Source organism: Mus caroli, chromosome 5 (assembly GCF_900094665.2).
Source record: "Mus caroli chromosome 5, CAROLI_EIJ_v1.1, whole genome shotgun sequence".
NCBI lineage: Eukaryota > Metazoa > Chordata > Mammalia > Rodentia > Muridae > Mus > Mus caroli.
In genome coordinates this window covers 141,255,398-141,279,396 of record NC_034574.1, presented here as the reverse complement: position 1 = coordinate 141,279,396, position 23,999 = coordinate 141,255,398, and the positions used below count along the sequence as shown (strand labels likewise).

The 23,999-nt window shown below is 46.4% G+C and overlaps 1 protein-coding gene across 1 annotated transcript in view; it reads left to right on the top strand.

Moving 5' to 3' along the window:
• Flt1 (fms related tyrosine kinase 1) overlaps window positions 1-23,999 on the top strand; it is a 163,535-nt gene that overhangs the window by 24,112 nt on the left and 115,424 nt on the right. Inside the window, exons 2-6 of the mRNA XM_021162004.2 lie at window positions 2,097-2,193; window positions 2,503-2,732; window positions 18,874-18,998; window positions 20,790-20,952; window positions 21,052-21,188. Of these exons, the coding sequence (XP_021017663.1) occupies window positions 2,097-2,193; window positions 2,503-2,732; window positions 18,874-18,998; window positions 20,790-20,952; window positions 21,052-21,188 (752 nt within the window). The remainder of the gene's footprint in view (window positions 1-2,096; window positions 2,194-2,502; window positions 2,733-18,873; window positions 18,999-20,789; window positions 20,953-21,051; window positions 21,189-23,999) is intronic.

The following is a 23,999-nucleotide window of genomic DNA, read 5'->3' as shown; positions in this document are numbered from 1 at the left end:
CTCTCCTCCCCCTCCTCCTCCTCCCCCTTCTCCCTCCTCTTCCTCCTCTTTTTGATCTCTCTTTCTCCCCCTCCATTTTTCTCTCTGTTCCCTCTCTCTCCCCTCTTTCCCTCTGTTCATGTGTTCCCAGCCCTGCCTCTTCCTTTCCTTCTCTCTTCTCTCTCTTCCTGTTCTTCTCTGCCCTCTTCCTTTCTCTGTCTCTACTTCCTTCACACAACCCCTTCTAGCATAAACATTTTATGCTAGACCCATCATATGGGTGGTACCTGGGGGTAGCGGGGCGATGCTTCAGCCTGAGCCTGCTAAGGAGCCTCCTCCTGCCACACCATGCCACCACATTACAAAACACATCACTATATGAAACTGGTTTTAATTTATTTAAAGTCATTAGTGTCCCGTCATTTCATCTAATCAGTAACTCTTACCAATTGAAGATACCTTCTAAAATATTAATTTTACCACCAGCAACATTTAGAAAATATAATGTTCACTTAATATCTTCCCTCCCACAATTACATATGGAATAGAATATCTTCAGACAGCAGCTATGCTGGGTGCAGGGCAGGGGACGGGGGGGGGGGAATCCACCACGTGGTAGGCACTGAATCACCCTCTTGTGCAACATAGCTCTGACACTGCACCCTCTCTGCACAGTCAGAAAGAGGGAAAAGAAGCCACCTCTGCACTCCAGGGTTTGGAAGAGTCATGTACTCTTCGAGATGAAGAGAAACACTAGTGAACACAGTCAGGCGTGGTCCTGGCAGTTGACACCAAGAACTCACCTCGCAGATCTGAGACCTGGCAGGGGATCTAGAACACTTCACATTTCTCCCTTAACTTCTACCATAAAAACCCATTTTCAAGTGACAAATACTTTCTAAGATTGTTAACAAGCATATCTACTTCCCCACACCCCCAGAATTCTTCCCTCCTGATCTCTTTTCTGTCCTAAGGGACAGAATTTAATTAGGGATGGCTTATGCTAAATCTGAAGGCTGAGAGAGGCTCGACTGCTAAATGATAGCTCAGAGAGCCACGTGACCTGAGAGGCCAAATGGGAGTCGTATATCTAAAAGTATTCAGTCCAGCTCATAGAGAAGAGAGAGAGACACACAGAGAGACAGGGAGACAGTCAGATGGACAGAGAGACACAGAGATAATCCCTGGGGTGGGTGTCATCATCATATTATATGAAGATACATAGATCATTAGCCATTTCCAGGTGCCTTATTCTGTTGAAGCAGAGCAACCTGAAGTGGGCTAGTCTGGTGCGAGAGAATAAGTCATTTTACCCCATCACCATGGAGGGATTACGCAAGACACAGACTATGCAAGACTAGGCTCAGATTATGCAGGATAAGACAGGCAGCTTCTAAACTGACTTTGACTCTAAAATTAGTTTTCCAAAGGAGGAAGGAAACAAGTTTAGAAAGAAAAAAAAAACTCAGTGGCTGGCCCCAGATATTGCTCAGCTATCGAATGAGTGACATCCCGAAGCCACAACCGGACAAGGTGGCTCACGTTTGCAACCTAAACATTTGGGAGGTTGTCTTAGTCAGGGCTTCCATTGCTGTGAGGAGACACCATGGCCAAGGCAACTCTTATAAGGGACAAAATTTAATTGGTGCTGGCTTATAGGTTCAGAGGTTCAGTCCATTATTATCATGGCAGGGAGCATGGCAGTGTGCAGGCAGATATGGTGCTGGAGATGCTGAGAGTTCTGCATCTTGATCTAAGACTCTCCAAGGTAGCTAGAAGGAGTGTCTCAAAACCCACCCCCAAAGTGACACACTTCCTTCAACAAGGCCACACCTCCTAATAGTGCCACTTCCTGTGCCAAGCACATTCAAACACATGAGTCTTTGGGGACCATTCTTATTCAAACCACTACAGAGGTTCAGGTAAGAGGTTTGTCATGAAGTCCAGGCCAGCCTGGGCTAATTAGTGAGACCCTGTCTCCAGGAAACAAAGGAACAAAGAGAAACTTGCATCCAGTGTGTCCTTTGCATAAATGACTAAAGAAAAAAATTCATCTTTTAGAAGAGGCAATAAACCATTTAAAAATAACACATTTTAATTTTTTGTTTGTTGTATAGGATATGGCTCAGGGTCGAAGTTAAAAGTACCTGAACTGAGTTTAAAAGGCACCCAGCATGTCATGCAAGCAGGCCAGACTCTCTTTCTCAAGTGCAGGTGAGTGGCGGTGTGGGTATGGGTGTAATAATCTACATTCCCAAATCAGACTCCCTCTTTGACGAGGAAGGGCGGCCTCAGTGGCCCCCAGCATTAAGCTTCACGTAGAGGATTTGTCACCTTGAAGGAACGATGTCCAGATGCCCAGACATTGTCACATCTCTATCCTGACCATTGTCCCAAAGCTCCTTTGACTCTGTGGCTTGCTTGGAATGAAGCAGAGGGCTTCCTGAGAAAGCGGATGCTTCAGAGCTGCCACTGAGTCCGGCCCCAGCCTTGACCGTGCTCTCCTTTCTCTCCTGCTTGCAGAGGGGAGGCAGCCCACTCATGGTCTCTGCCCACAACCGTGAGCCAGGAGGACAAAAGGCTGAGCATCACTCCCCCATCGGCCTGTGGGAGGAATAACAGGCAATTCTGCAGCACCTTGACCTTGGACATGGCGCAGGCCAACCACACGGGCCTCTACACCTGTAGATACCTCCCTAAATCTACTTCGAAGAAAAAGAAAGTGGAATCTTCAATCTACATATTTGTTAGTGGTAAGACTCCTACCTTTGGTGTTCTCTGTTTAGCTGTGGGTCAGAGATCTACTGAGCCCGGGTGAGAATATATGGTTTTCCTAGTAAATGTGGTATAACGAGGCAGCAGAGAGCCATTAGCCTAGATGCAGAAGCTTGCAAAAGAGATCTTAACGCTTTTTGTCAGTCAGCTTCAACCAGAATATTCTAGACCCAGTGAGTTTAATGTTCCCTGTGGGAAGAGACTGTGGCCTACTTAGTTGACTCCCATAATACCAGAACAGGGTCTGGCTATAGTTAGACTGAACGATAGGATGGGATCAGAATTCCATGTGTGAATTATTGAGAAACTCAATATAAGATGCCAGGAGGTGGTCCTTTAGCACAGTGTGTTCTCTTACATGTTAGGTCAGTGGCACATTTAAATCACTGGGGATACACACACACACACACACACACACGAGGTACCAGAGTGTGCTCGACAGCTTTCTTCACTAAGTTTAATCAGTGTGAAAGTAAATTCCTGGGTGTGGAACTGGAGAGATGGCTCAGCCATTCAGGGCACTTGCTACTCTTGCACAGGGCCCAGGTTCAATTCTTAGCACCCACATCCAGGCACAACTCTCTGATCCTACAGTTCTACAGGATCTGACACAGTCCTTAGGCACCTCACACACATGACACATAAAAGATACACTGCAGACAAGCACTGATGCACATAAACTAAAAATAAGTCATTAAAGACAACAAAGTAATAATTTAATAGCCATAACGCTGCTACTGTCTCTTAAGACTTTCCGTATTTGTTTCAGTGGACTACAGAGGACCACAATTCACATGCACTGAGGAAATATTAGTGATATAAGAACAGGTGTATTATGCTGAAAAAGACAAAGGTAGAAATGTGTCCTTTTGGTCATCATCCTTCAGAGCTGCCTTTTCTGTCCTTAGAGAGTGATGAAATGATTCAGAGGGAGGCAATGCAGAACCTTTGGGAAGTAGATATTGGGAATAGAACAAAGAGGCAAACTGCCATCCTTTTGTTCTCCCTTGCTCAGTCCTCCCGAAACTGGAAACTCCTTAAGGAGATCTAAATATCGTAACATGAAATTAGTTTGTGCTTCAGTCAGAAACTCGGGGCGGGTGTGTGTGTGTGTATGTGTGTTGTGTGTGTGGGGGGGTCCTGTCTTTAATTCCCAGCCACCACATGGAGGCTCACGAGCATCAGTAATGAGATCTGACACCCTCTTCTATCATGCAGGCATACAGAGCCCTAACAAACAGTAAATAAATAAACAAATAGATACTCAAAAAAGCAAAAAGCAACTAGCCACCAGCCTCAATAAAAAAAATACCCACTGTGAGCCTACCCCCTGGTGGGATAGTTAAGAGTCTTTTCTGTGGATTCCTGTGATCATCCAGCTTCCGGACTGGTCTGAAGGGACAGTCATCAGCTGCATGCTGTTAACAGTCACCTCTTTCTAGCTACCGTCAGTGGCAGTTCCTTTCCAGTCCTGAGGTTGCGTCCAGGACCGTATGCACGTCCACCAAGCACAGTGTCACTGAGCTGTGTCCCTTTTGTATTTAAGGGACAGGCTCTCACCGAGTTGCCTGTCTGCCCTTGAAGTCCTGAGACAGCGAGAGTCATCTGTTCAAGCAAGACAGGAACTTAGCCCCCAATGTTATAACCGATACTGTGGATAAATGTCGGCTTAGTTGGAAAGTGTGCCAAGACTGATAACTGATGTCTGCCATGGGATTCGTGGGGAACAGTAGCCACCTTGTCAGGGATCTGCACCTATCTTTCTGTCTTTCTCTGGAGGTTGTGATTAGCCTCACAGAGCTTCTTAAAGCCAAGACGGTGATCTGCTGAACAGCTGGAACTCTCCCGGGTTGCCAAAACTTTCCTAAATTTTTGTTTTTGTTACTTTTATTTATTCTCTTCTGAGGAAATCGGGGCTGCTTCTCCTACTTTTCCTGACTACTCCCACGGCGGTTTGCTTCCGTTGTAAGACACAAACCTTGCCTCTCTCTCTGATAATAGCGCAGATTCTCTCTGAGATGAATTGATTCCAACCGTTTTCACCGGTGACACAGTAACTGTCCGCTACTTTCTTCTGGTAGGACAGTTACTGTGGAGACGTTTTTTTTTTTTTTTCTACTCCCTGGTGAGCATCTGTAAATATGTTGGCACTTGATTTTAGTGGCTTATAACAAGAGACCTTGTATAAGTTTATTTTGGAAGGCAGCTGTAGAGCTTCAAGAGGTTGAGAAAGAAAGAACCAGGCATCTACTTACTACCAAATGCAGCCCGTGGACGAGCATAGAGTGTTTAGGACACAGTGGAGGGTCCCCTGTTTCGCAGGCAGTTGCCAGCTGAGTTCTGATGTGGGCAGAGCCTCTGATAGCATACAGAACACTAGTTGTCTCCACTCTGACACTGCAGTTTACACCTGCCCACCAAGCCTCCACCGGAAGCCAGCCTTAGAGTAATTTAAGTATTCAAATGATCGTGGTTAACTACTTTAGCTGACTACTAAGTTGGCTGGCTGGCTGAAAAGTTCCACTAATTTGACTTCTCACACCTGTTAAATTTCCCTTTTGCGGAGCAAATGGTTGTGTTTATAGGGTACCATTTATCCCCACCCCTAACCTAGTTACTCCACTGTTCTCTAGCAAGGGAATGCCCCTCACAACCGGCTTTTCAGAAAGCAATGGGGCACCTGCTGTTGCAGGATTAAGAGGGCAGTCTTAACCCGCCTCAGTCTCAGTGGTGGGAGGAGACGGGTGGGTCCAGACTGAGGCAGAGAAGCCAGTTAAGGCTTGGTGTGTGCCTCGAGGCCTAGAAGTGACCCGGAAGGAGAGAACTGATAGGTTTGAGGAATTCAATCAGCCTTGATAACTGGACGGGGAAGAGTCAGAGAGACACTTCAGTTCTGTCAGGGTTCTGTCAGGGTAGCAGCTTCCTCTGGGTCACAGCCAGGCAGAGTCTTCCCTGGCAAATGATACTGATGTAAGCCATCCCTTCGGATAGACTCTTGACATGGTCTGGACAAATGGCATTTGAGTGTGAGTTGCTGATAAAATAGAATTCTCAAAAAAAAAAAAAAGTAGCTATGAAATGTTGGCTCATAAAAGAACTGAAAGCTCGCGGCGCACCTCTCAGTTGTTCCTTCTTACAAAGTGTTTCAGGCTACCTGTACACCCTCCGTCTCCCGAGGGAGGGAGAAGATTGTGTTCACACTTAGGTGCTCTGGGGCAAGGATGTGGCTTAGGACAGTCCTTTCTAGAAGTCGAAGGATTTCTTATGAGTTTTAAGGGGACAGTAGGATGCCGACCCACAGAGTTTTCTTCGCGTGCGCATGCGTGCGAGTGAGTGCGCATGTGCAGAAAAGTCTGTGGAGGTTTGTTCCAGGGATTGTCTCTGGTTCCTGCCACAGTTGTTGCTTTGAACCGCTGGTCAGAAGCAGCAGGTATTGATGGGTTGGGTGGGTTTTGTCTCACGTGATTCCATGAACACGTCAGTGTGAGCCAAGTCTGCCTCAGCACCTTTGGGCTTCATGCAGAGCCTAGATGAGTTTCTGAAAACAGCAGTAGTCAAAGGTGGAATTGCATCTGGAAAATTCTACTTCAAATGGGTCTTCTGTAGAACTCCTTCTGGAGTGTCTACATACAGCTTTGGTCACGTTTTGCTAGGGTTGATGAAATTTTTTTTTTTTTTTTTTTTTTTGGTTTTTCGAAGGGTTTTTTTGTATAGCCCTGGCTGTCCTGGAACTCACTGTGTAGACCAGGCTGGCCTCGAACTCAGGAATCCGCCTGCCTCTGCCTCCCAAGTGCTGGGATTAAAGGCGTGTGCCACCACCGCCTGGCAAACAGACCATGAGAAATTCTTATAGAAGAGAAACAAAGATTTCTACCATTTATCATAAGGACAAGAGTGGTTTGGAATCACAGATTTCCCACATCCCTTAGAAATCAGGACCGTGTATATCCTGGCTGTGCACTCCCTCTAGGGCCGTGGTGGCAGACCAGGACCAACATGGCCAGAACTCAGAGAGGAGTGACTTAACTCAGTCACTTTCCTTCTCAGTGACACAAAACTTTGATAAAGATACTCTTGGTGTCTGTAAGCCCTGCCCATGTCACATGTCTCTTCAAGAAGCACTCTTTCATTAAATTCCAGAGGCCCTCGCCCCGGGGTGCTGCCACACCCACATGCAACTAGGATGGAAGCCACTCTTGTTGCTGTTCTTGGCAGACTTTCCATTTATCTAGAATGTTCCTTAGGTTGCCATCTTTCACACTGCCAAATGTTCAGGCTGTCGCTTAGTGAAAGAGAGTAACTTCTGGTGTTTGCTGGATTACATGTCTGAAGGATCTGGCACACGGTCCTCGACAGTACAATCCGGCAGTGTGTTCTCATTTCTGCCCAAGACGTTTGACATAGCGGATTGAAACTTCATGAAGTTTTGTCTGTTTGACTTTGGGTGGTTTTATTGGTGGTGGTTTTTCGAGACAGGGTTTCTCTGTGTATCCCTGGATGTCTTGGAATTTGTTCTGTAGACCAGGCTGGCCTCAAACTCGGCAATCCACCTACAAGTGCTGGGATTAAAGACGTGCATCAAGCAACCTTTTAAGGCAGAAGAGCTAGGAGTGCTTTCTCAAAAGACATTCCCTTAAGCTGAAAAGGCTTTAGGTATCTGACATTTCATTAGCTTAACACTCCTGATGGAATGTCTGCCCTGTCTATAGCCATGAAGGCAGCAATCTGTGTGGGTCCTTGCAGCTGTGGAGTGCTGACATCCTGACCCCCCTTTACTGCAGAATGCATTTGTTCTCCCATTGGATGCATCTTTCCTGAGCTACACTGGGCTCTGTGGCTGGCTGTGGTACTCAGTGTCCATGGCGTCTTCCTTTCATCAGAGATCAGTTACTGAGTGGCCATGCAAACAGCACATCCTAGAGTTTATGTTGTTTTCAAGCTCCTGCTATGGCTTGCCCTAGGCCTTCAGCTTTGTGCGAAACAATTTGAAGAATAATGGCTGGCATTATGGGGATGTTCGTCTCTGTTTCAACAGATACCAGCCTTCAAGGAGCTGTACCTTCTGTTTTGTGTATGCATATGGATGTGTGCGACAGGGTATTGCATCCCCGGAAGCAAATGGTGGTCTGTGAGCTGCCTGATATGAGTGCTGGGGTCCAGACTCATCTCTCCAGCTCCATTTGTGTGTTTTGTTTTGTTTTGTTTTAAATAAATGACCTCACTCACAGCTTACATAAAGGTTCTCACCAATGTTTATCGGAAGGAACAGGGGTCTTCCGAATACATTCTGCCCCCACGTGGAAGCCACCCCGCCGTTCACACCTCTGTCCGACTGGTACCACTGATGAGCCCACTTTTACGATCGGAATTAACCAAGTGTGTAGATAACCCTAGATAATGTTAGGTGACAGGGCCTGACAGTGTAGCCTAGGCTCTCCTGAAGCTATGTAGACCTGACTGGCCTTGACCTTGTGGAGACTCTCATGCCCCTGTCTCCTGAATTGCCATGCCTGGCTTAGGGTTCACCCCGATGTTGTATAATCTTGAGTTTAGATTAACACATGATGGCACGTAGCTATCATCGTGTATCACACAGTGTCTGTTTTTGTAATATGTCTCAGATTCCTCCATGTTACAGAGTGGCCTGCCCCTTTAATCCAGCACTGGGGAGGCAGAGGCAGGCACATCTATGAATCTAACCTTGGTCGGTCTATGTAGAGAATGCCATCACAGCCAAGGCAACATAGAGAGACCAGATCCCCAAACACACACAAAACAAAACAAAAAGATTCTTCCATGTTTTCTTATACCTTGATATTTCTTTCCTTCCTTCCTCTTCCTCCTTTATAGTCCTCCTCCCCTTCTTTTTTTTTTTTTTTTTTTTTTTTTTGGTTTTTCGAGACAGGGTTTCTCTGTGTAGCCCTGGCTGTCCTGGAACTCACTTTGTAGACCAGGCTGGCCTCGAACTCAGAAATCCACCTGCCTCTGCCTCCCGAGTGCTGGGATCAAAGGCATGCGCCACCACGCCCGGCTCCTCCTCCCCTTCTTAGTCTTCCTCCTTCATAGTCCTCCACCTCCTTCATAGTTCTCCTCCTCCTCTTCCTCCCCTCCCTCCTCCTCCTCCATCTCATGTGTCCTAGGAGGGCTTCAGCTTTGCTCTGTGAGGATGACCTGAGATTGCATGCCCCAACACACATGGTTTATGCAGATCTTGGCATCAAACCCAGGGCTTCATGCATGCATTACCTCCTGAGCTAAATCCCTAGACCTGCATTTCTCTAGCACGACATATATTCAAGTGTCTGTAGGCTCCATAGTTTATTTGTCTCTTCACCCTACTGAAGAAGCTCTTAGTTGCTTGGCAGCCATGACTAAGGATGCTATGAACACCCACAGCCATAGCTGTCAACTCTTAGGCAAATAGCAGAAAGGGTGATTGCTGGATTGCATGCTAGCATTATGATTGCTTTGTAAGGAATTGCCAAGCTACCCCCAGAGCGTCTGTTGTGGTCACGTCATCTTCCATCCCCACTAGCAATGGATAGAGTTTCTGGCATGCTGTGTGCTTCACCAGCATCCGAGGTTGTCTGTGTTCCGGACTTGGGCCATCCTCACTGATGGACAGTGGTATCTTATTGTTCTGATGTACATCTTCCCGGTGGCATGATATAAAACATGCATTCCTTGGTGCAGTGTTCGGTTACAATCACTGGACCACTTTTTATTCTTATTTTTAATCTCCCATTCTTTGATCTTTAGCAGAGGATCCTCATTTTATGCTGAAGACTGTGACCCACTCTGAGTTAATTTTTGTAATCTCATGTTTATATTCTTTTTTTAAATTTATTGTATGTGCATGAGTGTTTGCCTGTGTGTCTTTTCAACAAACACTTCTAGAACAAGTGGATATCCATTTGTAAAGGACAGTTTTTAAAATGAGTGTAGGGGCTGGAGAGAAGGCCCAGCTGTTAAAAGCATTTGCTGCTCTTGCAGAGGACCTGGGGTTTTATTCCCAGCATCCCCATGTCTGCCCCATTGGATCTAGTGCCCTCTTCTGGACTCCACAGGTACTACAAGCACACGATGCACATAATACATGCACTATACACATAAACTAAAAAATAAATAAAAAGAAGTAGAAGCTTGGATGTGAAATAAGGAAAACAAATGGTGTGGGTATATCCACACCCCTTGCTTCTATGAAAATTAACCAGGCTTTGTCGTTAGAATCCTGATGTCAGAATGCCTGAACAGGAAGTCAGGCAGGCAGACTGCACTGTGACATTAAGAGCTATCTATAAGTGGCATGAGCTGTCTTGGGACATGTGTTCCCTCCATGTACAGGCATTCAGGACAAGGCAGGTGCTCACTGGATGGGACCAGATGCTCCCGAGGTACCCAGGGCCTTTCTAGTGCTGAGATGTTCCTGGCTCCCGTCATTTCTGGCTATTCCTCAGGTCCTTTCCACTGCAGCCCAACAAGACAAATTCCATTACAGCTTCTCTTTTGGATATGCCAGTGTGTCGAAGTCAGTCGTTTCTGCTCTCTAAATGTCTTTTATATATCGAACTTTGCGTCCAAGAATGGAAATTATCAATTAAGCCTCAGGCCCATGTCTGGTTCCCTGTGAAGTCTCTGACTGTTTCAACTCCTCCTTCCTCAGCATCTAATATGAACTTTTCAAATGAGTGCCAAACTGAGCAGACATCTGACAACAGGACAGAAGTGTCTGCCCTGCCTAGTGGCAGAGCACTAAGAAGGGATCCAGTGACTTGGTTCTAACCATGAGCCAGCAACCTGTTATTATATACTGCTTCGTCAGTCAGAATCTTTTGGGATTATGGTCTCCTCCAGTGGGCATTGATGATGGCAAAGTGTAATGGCCCCCCCACCCCCCAGTCCCTGCCTTGCCTGGTGACACAGATGTATCAGGGCCATATTTTGGTGTGGGAGACAGACAGGAAACCTGAGTTCCATTTGGACTTCACCATTCCTGTACTTGTGGAAGGTCCCTCCTTTCCTGTGGGTCTCAGTGCCCTCATCTATGCAAGAGAGGCGGCACTGAGGTATCTGTAATATTCCCGAGAGATTTTATGGTTTCGTGTGTCCAAGGCAAACAGGAATAGTAACATCAGGAAATGCTTCTAATCTTGGAGTAGGAAAGTTACAGCACCTCTCTTCTCCATCTTTCTGTCTTCTTCCATCCCCACCCCTGCCTGCCTTCTCTCTGAGGTGTGGCTCAGTTGTCTGGCCAGCAGGACACAGGGATGGGCCAGCCTGCTTTGGGTGAATACCTGGGAGATGGAAGGCCCACCCTGTCCCTAGTATTCCATGCTCACTGAGACCCTCAACAAGTCGACTTAGTTTGTAGCTGCACATTGTTAAAACTACAGGTCTCATTTCCCCACCCTTCATGGCAGAATTTAGAATTTAATTCCAGGAAGGAACGATCCTGCCATGTGAGGTGTGAATGCTGCGCCCTGTCATGGAACTGCTAAGGACTGAGTATTCTGACGTGCATGTGTGTGTGCATGTGTGTGTGCATGCGTGCGTGCATTCCTGCAGAGTTGTAAAGCACCTTGGCAGGTGTCTTCTCCACTGGGCCGTGTGGATACAGATGATGATCCTGTCTCCCTGTTAGGAGAGAAGCAATAGGATGATCCGGCTGAGCCATTGTCTCTGGCCTCTTCTTTCTCTTCTGCTCTTGGTTAGTCCTCTGTTACAAGGGAAGCACCAGGAAGCCGAACAACAAGGCTGACCACTGCAGGAGAGCAGATAGTGACGAAAAGAAAAAAAACCTTCTCAGGGACATGTGTGACCACTGCAGAGGAGCAGATAGTGATGAAAGACCTTCTCAGGGCCTCTTACTTTATAGCACACAAATAATGAATTGCTAATTTTAGAGGTTTTTTTTTTCCCCTTCTTTACAATGGCATCTTGGATGGGAAATACAATGACCCTTCTCTGTGCCCCCTGCTCTGTCAGAAATGTCTTGTGTAAGGTATCTGTCTTTGTGGCAGAAACTGGAGAGCGATATAGCTGAGTGTAACCAGTCGAATATGAAGGGCTCCCACAGGCTCCGATGTCTGGATACATGGTGGTGCTGAGTTGAGAGGCCATGGAAGCTTTGCCACCGTAGGCTTACTTGGTGGCTATGGGCCCACCTTGAAGATTATAGCCCAGTTTTACTTCTGGACCAGTCTCTGTTTCTTTGTCAACACCATGTAAGAAGCTGTGGTGTAAGCACCCTCAACCACAGACTGAGCCACTCCAGTCTCTGTGCCCGCCATTGTGATGGATTGAGTTTCCTGAAATCTAGGCACACTGAAGCCTTCCTTCCTTAACTTACAAGTGATCTTGTCATAGCAACAAGAAGATTAACAAAAATTAAGGCACTGGGCCAGCCTCCGAGACATTTTTTTTTGATCCCTCTTACATCTGGATGCTGACCCTCTGTGTAACCAGAATAACATGCCAGGAGCTACCAGTGTACACACCCCATGTGGGGCACACGCGTTGTACACAGTAGACATGCTCCGTCCGTCTAAATGAAGACAGAGGGCTTTTATCGTTCTCCCACTGACTCTCGGCCCTCGAAAGCTTTGGCACAGGGCAAATTCCGTTATTTGTGAGTGGCCTGGGAAGGGTGTGAGTTAGGGCTGGAGAGAAAGGCTGTGAGGACCTAGAGAGTGAGCAGGGGCCTGTGCAGCTCAGAAAACAGGGTCCCCAGTTTTAATCCGGTAGAGATATAGTGTTGACAGATATACATACTCTTCTAACTATCACAGGAGGAAAGCTGCAGTCCCTACTCCATATCTCCTAGCCCATGCCTTTTCTAGCCTAAGCAAGTGTCGACAGGCGTTCTGCCCCATAGAGCTGCCTCTTTTGGATATTTTACAAGACTCCAGCTGTGTCTGGATTCTTTGACACAGTGTTTTTGAAGTTCACCCCCTAGTATACCATCCCCCTTTCTTTCTATAGCTAACTGCATGGTATAGACCACACCTTCAGCAATCCACTTTCTAGCTGATAGATATTTCAGTCATTTCTGCTTCCTGGATATTTTATGTTTGCTTGTTTTTTTGGTTTTTGAGACAGGGTCTCTCTACCTAGCCCTGGCTGTCCTGGAACTCACTATGTAGACCAGGCCTTCCTCAAACTCACAGAGATCAACTGCCTCTGTCTCCCAAGTGCTGGGACTAAAGGTGTGCCACCCCTACACCCAGCATATGGTTACATTTAATAATACATGCTGTATACAAGCTTTTGTGGGGATAGAAGCACCCATTGCCTCAAGTGTGCACGTATATGTAGAACTGCTGGTAAGGCATCTAGTTCTATGTTTAAGCTTTTGGGGGAATATCCATTTTTTTTTTGTTGTTTGTTTTGTTTTGTTTTTGATGTGGCTGGAGCATTTTACACTCCCTGCTGCAGTTGTTCCGTGTCCTTGCCAACACTTGTTATTATGTGCTTCTCATTTAGCCGTTTCTGTGGGTGTGAAGTGGTATCTCATGGCTTTGATTAGTATTTTCCTGGTGGCTCATGACCTTCGGTGACTTTTCATGTATTTATTGAATCCTTTGTATCTCATCTCGGGAGAAATATCAATTCTAATCTTCTTGTATTATTTTTTTAAAAGATTATTTTTATTGCCCTTTTAAAAAAAAAAAAAAAAGACAGGGTTTTTCTGTCTGTAGTCCTGACTGTCCTGGAACTTGCTCTGTAGACCAGCCTGGCTTCAAACTCAGAGAGATGCCTGACTTTGCCACCCAAGAGCTGGGTCAAGAGGTGTGTGCCATCACCACTTGGCCTTATTATTGTTTTTTTGTTTGTTTGTTTTTCTTGAGACAGGATTTCTCTGTGTAGTCCTGGCTGTCCTGGAACTCACTCTGTAGACCAAGCTGGCCTCGAACTCAGAAATCCGCCTGCCTCTGCCTCCGGAGTGCTGGGATTAAAGGCGTGCACCACCACCGCCTGGCTTCTTTATTCTACTTTTTGAGAAAAACTTTCATGAAGACGTGGTATTCTTTAAGTTTGTTAGAATTCGTTTGCCATGTGGATCTTGGTGTTTCCTTGTGAGCAGGTTGGCTTTGTCTTCTAATAACTCATTTAATCTCTTGCTATAGGTCTTTCTGAGCCATCTCTCCCTCTTGCTCTTCCCAGTAGTTTCTGTTTCACTAGAAATCTGTTCAGTTCATCTGTCATCCAGCTACTGGTGTATGACCATATTTCTTCATATCGCCTTATACTTCCATAAGGTCTGTTCTAATGTCTCACTTCTGTTTATATGTCTGTGAGCTCTGACTCAATCTTACTTCTATTTATATAGCTCTGGAGTTTGAGCCTCTACTTTTTTCTCCTTGACTTGTCTGGATAAAAGTTTGTTGCTTTGCGATCATCTTTTCAAAGACTCAGTCTGCCTACCTGTTACTTTCTGCCTAAATACTTTCAGCTAGCCTCCTAGGTGCGACCCCTTGTGTCTTCCTGTTCATCCATTTCATAGCATTTTCTGATCCCCCTTTAAGTTCTTCTTTGACCACTTTGTTGTTCAGAACACATCAGTTCTAGAGTGGTTTTTTTAGTTTCCCCAATTTCTGTTACTGATTTCTAAAAAATAGACACTACATGGATTCTATTCTTTCAACTTTAATGAGGTTTGTTTTATGGCCTGGCAAATGCTCTGTCACTGAAATTCTTCCTGTGTGCTTAAGAAAACTGTGTAACCTGCTGGGATGAGCGGAGTGTCCTCTGCGTGGGTTAGGTAGGACTGGTTACTTGTGTTGCTCTAGTATTTTCTCCCTGTTTGAGCTATATCCGTCTTCTCTGAAGATAACATGAGGCTTGAGAGAAGGCTCAGTGGTTTGGAGCACTGGGCTCTTGCAGAGGGACCTGGTTTTGATTCTTACCAGCTATATGGTGGCTCACAATTGCCTCCAACTCCAGTTCTAGGGGATCAGAAGCCCTCTTCAGCCTCCTGGTGCATATGAACTCACATGAACACACACATACACATGAAACTATTTAACTAATTTTTTTTTTAAATGTAGGAGGCAGAAATGTTCACCCGTTTGTATATTTTTACTGTATTTCTCTCTCCCATTCTTTCAGTTTTTGCTTTTTGTGTTTTGCTGTTGTATTGCTATGTGCGTAGATTTTTATTAATGCTGTGTCTTCTGATAAGTTGGCCCTCTTAGTATTACTAAATATTCTTTATCTCTAGCAACATTGATTGCTTTAAAGTCTATTTGGGGGCTGTGGATGTCTTAGGATTTAAAATACATGTAGCTCTTCAAAATGATCAGAGAGTGGTTCACCTGAAATTCCAGCTCTAGAGGATCCAACAGCTTCTAGCCTGTGCAGACACCTTCACACAGATGGCCATCACACAGACATGCGCACGCATGCGCGCACACACACACACACACACACACACACACACACACACACACATATAAAGGTACATTTTATTAGAAGTCTACCTTGATGTCACAGGCACCCAACAGCTGTCTTGTGACAGCTGAAAAGCTGTTTTGAGCTGCTAAACACTTGGTGGACAGTGTAAGTTCTGTTAAGAATTTGCCTCCTTCCCTTTTCTTGCTGTGTTTCAATTTCTTTTCTTTTTTTTTTTTTAAACCACTCAAGACCTTCCTTGAGTGTTAGGTATAATTCACGGCACATAGTACGTAGCACGTAGTTGATGCCCACATTGCAGCCGTCTTGGTGGGATTGGTTAATGATGTTTTTTTCCTCTCCACTTGCTCAACTGTTGAAAACCACACCCTCCTCAGGGTCCTCAGGGTCCTTGAGGCCAGGACTTGGCAGCTAATAAACATGAAAGGGAAGATCATCAGGGGAAAATCTGCACGCACCTTTGAAACGTGCGGTGCGAGTGCTGGGAAACAGGATGCTTACTGTTTGGATCTGCTTTCAAGTAAAAGAAAAAAGGGGGGCTTTTCAATTTTGTGTGTGCGCACACACTCGGGGTTGGGGTAGGGTGTTATTCACCTGCAGTGTATCAGTCAGAGCTAGGGTAAGGTTGACATTCTCCGCACTGTGTGCCTTAAGCTGCCAGCACGATTTACAGGTCGCAAAAGGAACAACAACAACAACAAAAACCACTAAAACCAGACAGAATTCCAGTCTGAGCAAGAGTCTCTGATCCCTCCCTGATTCTAAGCCCACTTGGCCTTACACATTCTCCCATGGTGCGAGGAGAAAACCTCATATTCTGTGCTAGGTTCCTGCCACTGCTTGGAGCTATAAGGGCTCGGGGTGAAGGATGCTTACCTAGATGTGTATTGCCTTGGGTCCCTGGTGACTGCGTGTGTGTGACCTCAGCACTGGCCTCTCACTCCTACAGTCACTCAGGTTGATAACCGGAAGTCACTGCAGTGCTGGCCATGGGTAGATGTCATTTTTAATTTTGTGACGTAGACAGATGTGTCCTTTGGGAGTAGTAAGTGATTTTTACCGGTGATGTTAATGGGACTGTAACCTCTCCTGTACCTACAGTCCTACCAAACAATATGTTTGTATTATGTCAGGCAAGTTCATTCTCAGCCTTGCCTTGAAGCAAGCTGCGAAAGAAATGTATTCTTAATAAGCACAGAGAGCAGAGTGGAGTGTGTGTGTGTGTGTGTGTGCACGTGTGTGTGTGTGTGCACGTGTGTGCGTGTGCATGTGTGTGTGTGCACGTGTGTGTGTGCACGTGTGTGTGTGTGTACACGTACAGGTGTACAGGCACAAGGTCATCTGCAAACATGGATTTACAATGCCACTTTTGACAGATGTACTAACACTGGTTTTAGTTGTTTGGACGGACACAGACTTTTTGAAGTTCTGGTACCTTTGAGTCCTAGCTGGCCCATTGCTGGCGTTGAAACTGACCTCTGGGAGGCATCATCTACAGTGAAATTAGGTGGGGGAATCCACAGAAGAGAATAAGAGATTCACACAAAAAGATGATTCTATTTCCCCTTGAAATTGCCGTTTCATTAGCCAAGAGCCAATGTCACCGGCGTTTACTGTTTCCTCTAGAAACTGTTTGTGTCCGTGTCCTTTGTCAGAAAGGGTCGTCTGAGAGGACAGTGAGTTCCATTGAAGGATTTGCAGTTCAGTTCAGTGAGTTAAGCAGCTTTCCTGGTGTTTACCTTCGGGGATCACAAAAGAGAAAAGAAACAGGGACTTGCAGGGAGAAGAGAGGGTTGCCCTGCTCCTGCTGGGTGTCTGCCTCAGCAACTTCATCTAGAGGAGGAGTCCGTTCAAGCACTCCTTGTCTGCACTGCATTCATTTTCTCTCTCTCCTCACGATGATCTCTGCCCACTGAGAATCCCTAAGCAACCAACAGTGAGCATTGTTAACCGTGTCAGTCAAAACGAGAGCCAATCAATGACAAATGTATTGTTGTCCTCCTGTGCAAATGGATAGTGCTTTCTCATTGGAGTTTTAACTTCAGTGGCTATTATTAAATGATATATGATCATTCTAGAAAAACCAACAAATAGAGTAGCCCAGCATTAGAGGCAGAGGAAAGACGATTTCTGTGAGTTCAAGGCCAGCCTTGTCTACATAGTGAGTTTCAGGTGAGCCAGAGCTATATAGTAATACTGTGTCTCTGTGTCTGTCTCTGTCTGTCAGTCTGTCCATCTCTCTCTGTCTCTCTCTCTCACACACACACATATAAATAGAAGAGGAGGAAGTAGAGAAGAGGAGGAAATAACTCATAAAACTAAACCCACAGATATCCCCCCCACTTCCTACACACCTGCCCCCCCCCCAATTTCTTCTTAAAACAAACAAAAAAAACGACAACATCATCAAAACAAGGTGTCTAGCTGAGGCTGGCCTTTATCCTGCTTCCGTGACTGGACTGTGCATGCACCACAAAGCCTGAAGTGCTGCTAAGTCTGAAATCTGTGTGTTTCTAGGGCCAGTGTGTTCGTCCCTCCCCCGCCTCCCAATACCTGTCAGGAATCCGCCATCTTCTTCTACCACTTCCTGTTCCGGTTTCCTAGCATTCTTTGGCTTGCAGAGGTTCCCATCAGCTTCTGCTTTTGATTTTAGGATTTGTATTAATGGGTTCAGGGCCCACTCTCCTTAGCTTAAGTAATTATATTAACTGTTTCCATATAGGCCCCATTCAGAAGGATCTCACCAGTCCCACTCATACCAGCCACTGGGCAGCCAGTGTGGGGGTTTGACACCCATCACTGCTGACAGCTTGTTTCTCTAAAACTCTGTTCTGTTAGCATCCGGTTTTGAGAGGATCAACCACCGGCAGGTCTGGGGGCTCTTCCTTCTTGCACACAGGACTTCTGGCCATCAAAGGCTGGAGCCAAGTCTGGGAGACAAGAACACAGTCTTGAAGAGATCATTACTTGAGGATATCAATGGATTCCTGAAGACAAGAGCAAGGTGGACAGGGAGAGTGTTTCTAGGAAAATCTGATGCTCCTCTGGTTCCCTGAAGGCGTTACAAGTTGGAATCCTCCCCTCTAAGGGGCAATGCCACACTTTCAAAGGAGATGTTTTGGTGACGTTTTGGCAAAGGCCCCTCCAGACCTCTCTGCAAGCTTTTCTCTTAGCAGTTTCAACCTTGTATGTTGAAGAAACAGCCCTAATCGCCTATGAAATGCATGCATTTCTCACTCATTCCTAGGCTACTGGGCAAGGTCTAAAGCCTTCAAGTGGTATCCCTGCCATTCAAATGATAATCCCCTGAGTCTGCCTTGCCCTAACTCTTCCAAGCAGCAGCACCTGTGCCTTCCTGATGCTCACAAAGGCCCTGGAAGGTACTTCCCTGGCACTTAACATAGCTGAGTCCCCGTCCCCACCCCCTTCTCCCTCCTTGCACTTCAAAAGCATCCATGGTCCCTGTGACCTCACTGCATATTAAGGAGTCAGTGTAAATCCCACCAAAGCCAAGAACTGAATAAGAAACTGCACTGCTTTGGGGGACAGGCACATAGAAGGCCAGGTTCAGAGCAAAGAACAGACTTCTGCACAAAGAGGGCATGGCAGGCGTGACTGCAGCCGAGTCCCAGGGACATCCCCGGCTACAGCATCTTACGTGCATATGCTCTCAGATACTTATATGTGTGTTTTCCCACCCTCATTCAGATGCAGGGAGTCCTTTCATAGAGATGCACACTGACATACCCAAACTTGTGCACATGACGGAAGGAAGACAGCTCATCATCCCCTGCCGGGTGACGTCACCCAACGTCACAGTCACCCTAAAAAAGGTAAGACTCAACAACGTCACTCCCTGCGTGGTGTTGGCTTCAAATGGGTGTTGTAGCGGTTTAATTTTTTTTTTTAATCTCTTTGGAATAACTTTCTCTCTGGGCTTCTCAGTAGACTCATCTGGAGCATCATTTTCCTAACAAGAAACATTATGAGGAGTTACCGCCCCCTCCCCTTGTATATTTAAATGGAGTCAAATGATAACACCATACACATAAATCGAAATAATGAATGAAAGAACCAAAATCGTGACAGTTTGGATGTATTGTCACCTATCCAAAAGGGAGAGTCAGCTGTGTTGTTCACGTGGATAAGCTGGTGTCTGGGTAGGGTATCCACTGCCCAGGCACCTAGCGGCAGCTTATGCCATCATCTGCCCCCACCCCCACCTGCCACCACCAGGTGTGGGTGGCATATAAAACGACTATCTGCCACCCCAGTTCTATCTCCCTGTCCCCATGTATTCCTGGCTAGTCTCTCTCTCTCCCCTTCTGTCCTTCTCTGTCTCCCACCTCTGCCCTCTTGGCTCTGCTCCCGTCTGTCTGCCTCTACCCGTCCTTTATACTAGATCTGTTGCATGGCCATGGGTGGTATTCAAACTTAACCTCTTAGGGAAAAAGAAAGAAAGAAATCTGCCAGGCGTGGTGGCACACGCCTTTAATCCTAGCACTCGGGAGGCAGAAGCAGGCGGATTTCTGAGTTCGTGGCCAGACTGGTCTACAAAGTGAGTTCCAGCACAGCCAGGGCTACACAGAGAAACCCTGTCTCCACCCCCCCCCCCAAAAAAAAAAAGAAAGAAAGAAATCCATCCGTGAGACTCCTTCTCAAACTCTAAGTTGCATATTCAGAAAGGGAAAGCTATTTATGGTGCAGCCTAACGAAGATGCAACTGAACATCAAACTCATCCAAAGTAGGGGTCAGAGGCTCCTGGAGCCCCTTACAGATGTTCCCATAGAGAAGCTAGGAGGGTAAGGACCAGCCAGCCCCACCCCCACTCTTCCACGTTCACCCAAGGCAGCAGCTAGTCAGTCCACACAGGGACGTAGCTGGCAAGCAGTGGCTGTAGTTGGGAAGTCAGAAGAACTTTGTCTGTGATTCATCAGTGCCTGGAGTATCCCTCAAGAACAGGTTTGAGCCCCGATCCCATCTGTGGCCTGTGGCTTGTAGGTGTCAGGGCTGGGAATAACAGGGGAGACTTACTCAACTGCCCAAGAAAATTCCTAGGTAACAGGTTGCAGGGGACTCCTGGTCACACTGGACCATGGAGTCAAGCTTGTGACTTCCTACTCAGTGTTCCTCCTTATATGTGTTCCTCTAATGTGCGTAGGGGGGGCTGGAATTTCAGGGCTAGCTAGTTGCAATACCTTATTTGTGAGTTGTTGTAGATTCTAGAATGTTCTAGATGAGGGCAACACATGAAGATGTCCCTCCGGATCCAGTGGACAAGGGGGGGGGAGGGTGGAGTAGGAGGGGATTGTCTCTCTTCAGCACCAGGCCATCTTGCTATGTATGAGAATTCTCACCATCATCCTGACGAGGCATCCGGGTCTGTCACGGATGGGCGCAGCTTGTGGCCAAGACCAGTTATAAGTTGCCATAATCCATATGACTTAGCACTGGCAAAACATATTAGCCTCTGCACAAAGAAAAGTAAAGAAGTCATGGGAACAAACCGGCGTTTTGACCCGTGTGGTGGCTTTCATGCTAAAAGAGAAGCGTGTTCTCTCGTATTGTGTCGATATGGTCAGTACTACCGGGGCTCGGCTAAGCATCGCTTCCTTCTTTGCAGTTTCCATTTGATACTCTTACCCCCGACGGGCAAAGAATAACGTGGGACAGTATGAGAGGCTTTATAATAGCAAATGCAACGTACAAAGAGATAGGACTGCTGAACTGCGAAGCCACCGTCAACGGGCACCTGTACCAGACAAACTATCTGACCCATCGGCAGAGTAAGTGCTGGCTGTCCCGTGGGTGTGGCCGCCAGGTCCTCCGAAATCTGGCCTGAGAAACTGTCATCCTTAATATTTTCCCCCCTCTTGTGCTTGCAGCCAATACAATCCTGGATGTCCAAATACGCCCGCCGAGCCCAGTGAGACTGCTCCACGGGCAGACTCTTGTCCTCAACTGCACCGCCACCACGGAGCTCAATACGAGGGTGCAGATGAGCTGGAATTACCCTGGTAAAGTGAGTGAAGAGTTTTCTGGTTCTCCCTAGATGCTCTCCAGCTGCTTTGAGCAAGTGAAACCCCACTGGGTTTTTGAAGTGGGAAAACTTAGAAAATCCTGCTCCCAGGCAGGGCGGTGCTGGTGGACAGGAAAGCAAGCGGCAGGCAGTTCTGAATGGTGCCTCCCTGGCCTGCTGTCCCTGAACTCGATAGAGCTGCAGATCCTGGCTTTGATGTCTGGGGGTTTGTTTTGAAGGGTACCGGCTGCTGTTTCCACTGGAGTCTGGAAAGCGGGAGGGAGTGTTTCGTCCTTGGAAATGGTGCATTGCGATTTCAAGATGAGAGAATTTATCACTAAATACCAGGCAGGGACTATCTTCTGTCATAACAACTTTTCAAGAGATTGTCTTTGTCAGTGCATTCGTAGAAGGTTCTGGCAGTCAGTCAGGCACCTGACTGCAGTGTATTTGCTAAAGATACTTCAACCTAGCCATCCAATACGGCATTTATTGATTGTCAAAGGGGCAAATCTGTCCTTCAAAAAAAAAAAAAAACCTGAGAAAAATGAAGACAGAGTCGGTTTCCCTATTCAGGTGAAACATCCTTGCAAATGCCGGTTATTTATTGACGTACACAGATGGGAAAGCAACGATAAGCTGGAAAGAACATTCTGGCAGCAAGCCCGCTCTCCTTTCTCATGTGCCAGTGTGATTTATGCAGCATATCCCAAAGGCAGGCGTTTGCTATGTTATTCAGACTGCCAATCAAAATTAATTTATGATTAAATAATAAACAAAAGATTAATGCCTCAGCTCCAACCTGTTTTCACCAACTTCCCCCACCCCTCCTCCTGTGGAAATAGAAAAGCTTTGCAGCAAAAGATGTAATATGGACCCAGTGGGAGTTCTATTTTCTAGAACTAATGTTTTTCCATTTAAATTTAAATAAAAGTGCTGTAACATGAAGCAATCACTTCTGACAGGAATGAAATATTCTCAATAAATGTCAAGAGTGAAGAGAACTTTATCCAGTTCTTATTGCTATTAAGAATATCGAAACAGGGGATGGAGGAAAGCGGGAAGGGGGGCTGAAGAGATGGCCCAGTGGTTAGTGCTCCTCTAGAGGACCTCATTTCAGCTCCCAACTCCCACATGGCAGCTTTCAACTGTCTGTAACTCCATCCCAGGGGATCCGTGGCACCAGGCATACACTTGGTGCATGCAGGCAAAATACATAAGATAAAATAAATAAATCTTTAAAAGGAGAGAGAGAGAGAGAGAATATTGATACTGGGGGTGGGGGAGGGGGCTGGAAAGATGGCTCAGTGGTTAAGAGCACTGGCTGCCCTTGCAGAGGAACTGGGTTCCGTTCCCAGCACTCATGTGATAGCTCTTGGTCAACAGTGGTCCTAGGGAATCTGATGCCCGCCTTAGATTTCCCCAGGCAGCAGACACACTCATGGTGTACAGACATACATACAGACAAAACACCCATAAACAGAAAATGAATTAATAACAATTTAAGCACCGTGTCAGTACTCTACCTACCAAGCACCAACAACCTTCTAAAAACGGCGCTGTCCAGTGGAATTTTCCGTGACAGGAATATTCTGTGCTCATCCTTTACAATAAAGTATCCACTAGCCACTATGGCAGATGAACACTTGAAGTGTGGCCAGCTAGCTACGGGGAGGAATTCTTCATCCTGATTAATTGTATTTAATAGCCACATAAAGCTAGTGGCTTCAGAAGTGGACAGGGCACTTGTAGGGGCCCGGATAAGATGCTTCCCAAAGTGCAAGCCATGCCAACAACACACTTCCCTCTTCAGAGAGGGAAGTCACGCCCAGATGGAGTGGCAGAAAGGCTCCTGTGCCTGGTCCACTGGGGACTGATTCTGACTTCTCACAGCAGTGACTGACAGCTACGTCTTTTGTTGTTTCTGAGAAAGATGCAGATGGCCTAAACATATGTCCCAGACCATAGGGAATTAAAAGGCAAGGTGGGTGAAAGTTGACTAAGCATGGTAGAGGGAACTAGGTTTAAGACCCTCAAGTCCGTCTGGACGGCTTCCATGTCGTTTCCCACCACCCTCCCCAGGGAAGAACTTAAGAGGAGGAAATGACGCGCTCTGTGTTATGTGAGGAACAATTGCAGGAGATGGCACCGCATCTTCTCAGAACAGGGAGCAGGCCACCGTGGCCAATCAGACAGCTGAACGTGCTCTCTCCCTGAGATAAGTAAGGGATAGAACCCTGCAGATGATGGCTGAAACTACCTCTGGGTGTGTGCGTCCCACACCCACTTGCCCAGATTTAGCAGAAATTGATGAGCATTGCTCAAGATGTGAAATAATGAATGAGAGGTGGTTGAAGTGACATCTTGAATTTTCCTTCTCATCAGTAGGAAAGAGACCTTACATTTGTTCACAGAAACACCACTGTTGAGTGTGAGGGGACAGGCTACTATTTGGAGATGAGAACCTGTAATAGGGAAAAATCACCAAACGCATACCCAAGAGACCCAAGTTCCTCGTGTACAGTGGCCCGTTCTCTGTCACTTCTACTTCCTCAGTGATAACTCAACAAAATCTCTCCAGTCTCTCCAGGTGCTCGCAAAAAGCAGCTGGCATAATGTATATGTGACGACCACTAAAAGAGATGCAGTGCTGATCCGGAGGCTAGCACACTTCGTGTTTGACGCACATCTAAACAAAAGTGTAGCTTCCAAATGATATGCTTGTGGTGAATCTGATGTGCCTAACCTTGAGAGGAGGGAGGGAGAGAGAGAGAAAAGAAGGAAGGAAAGGAAGGAAGGAAGGAAGGAAGGAAG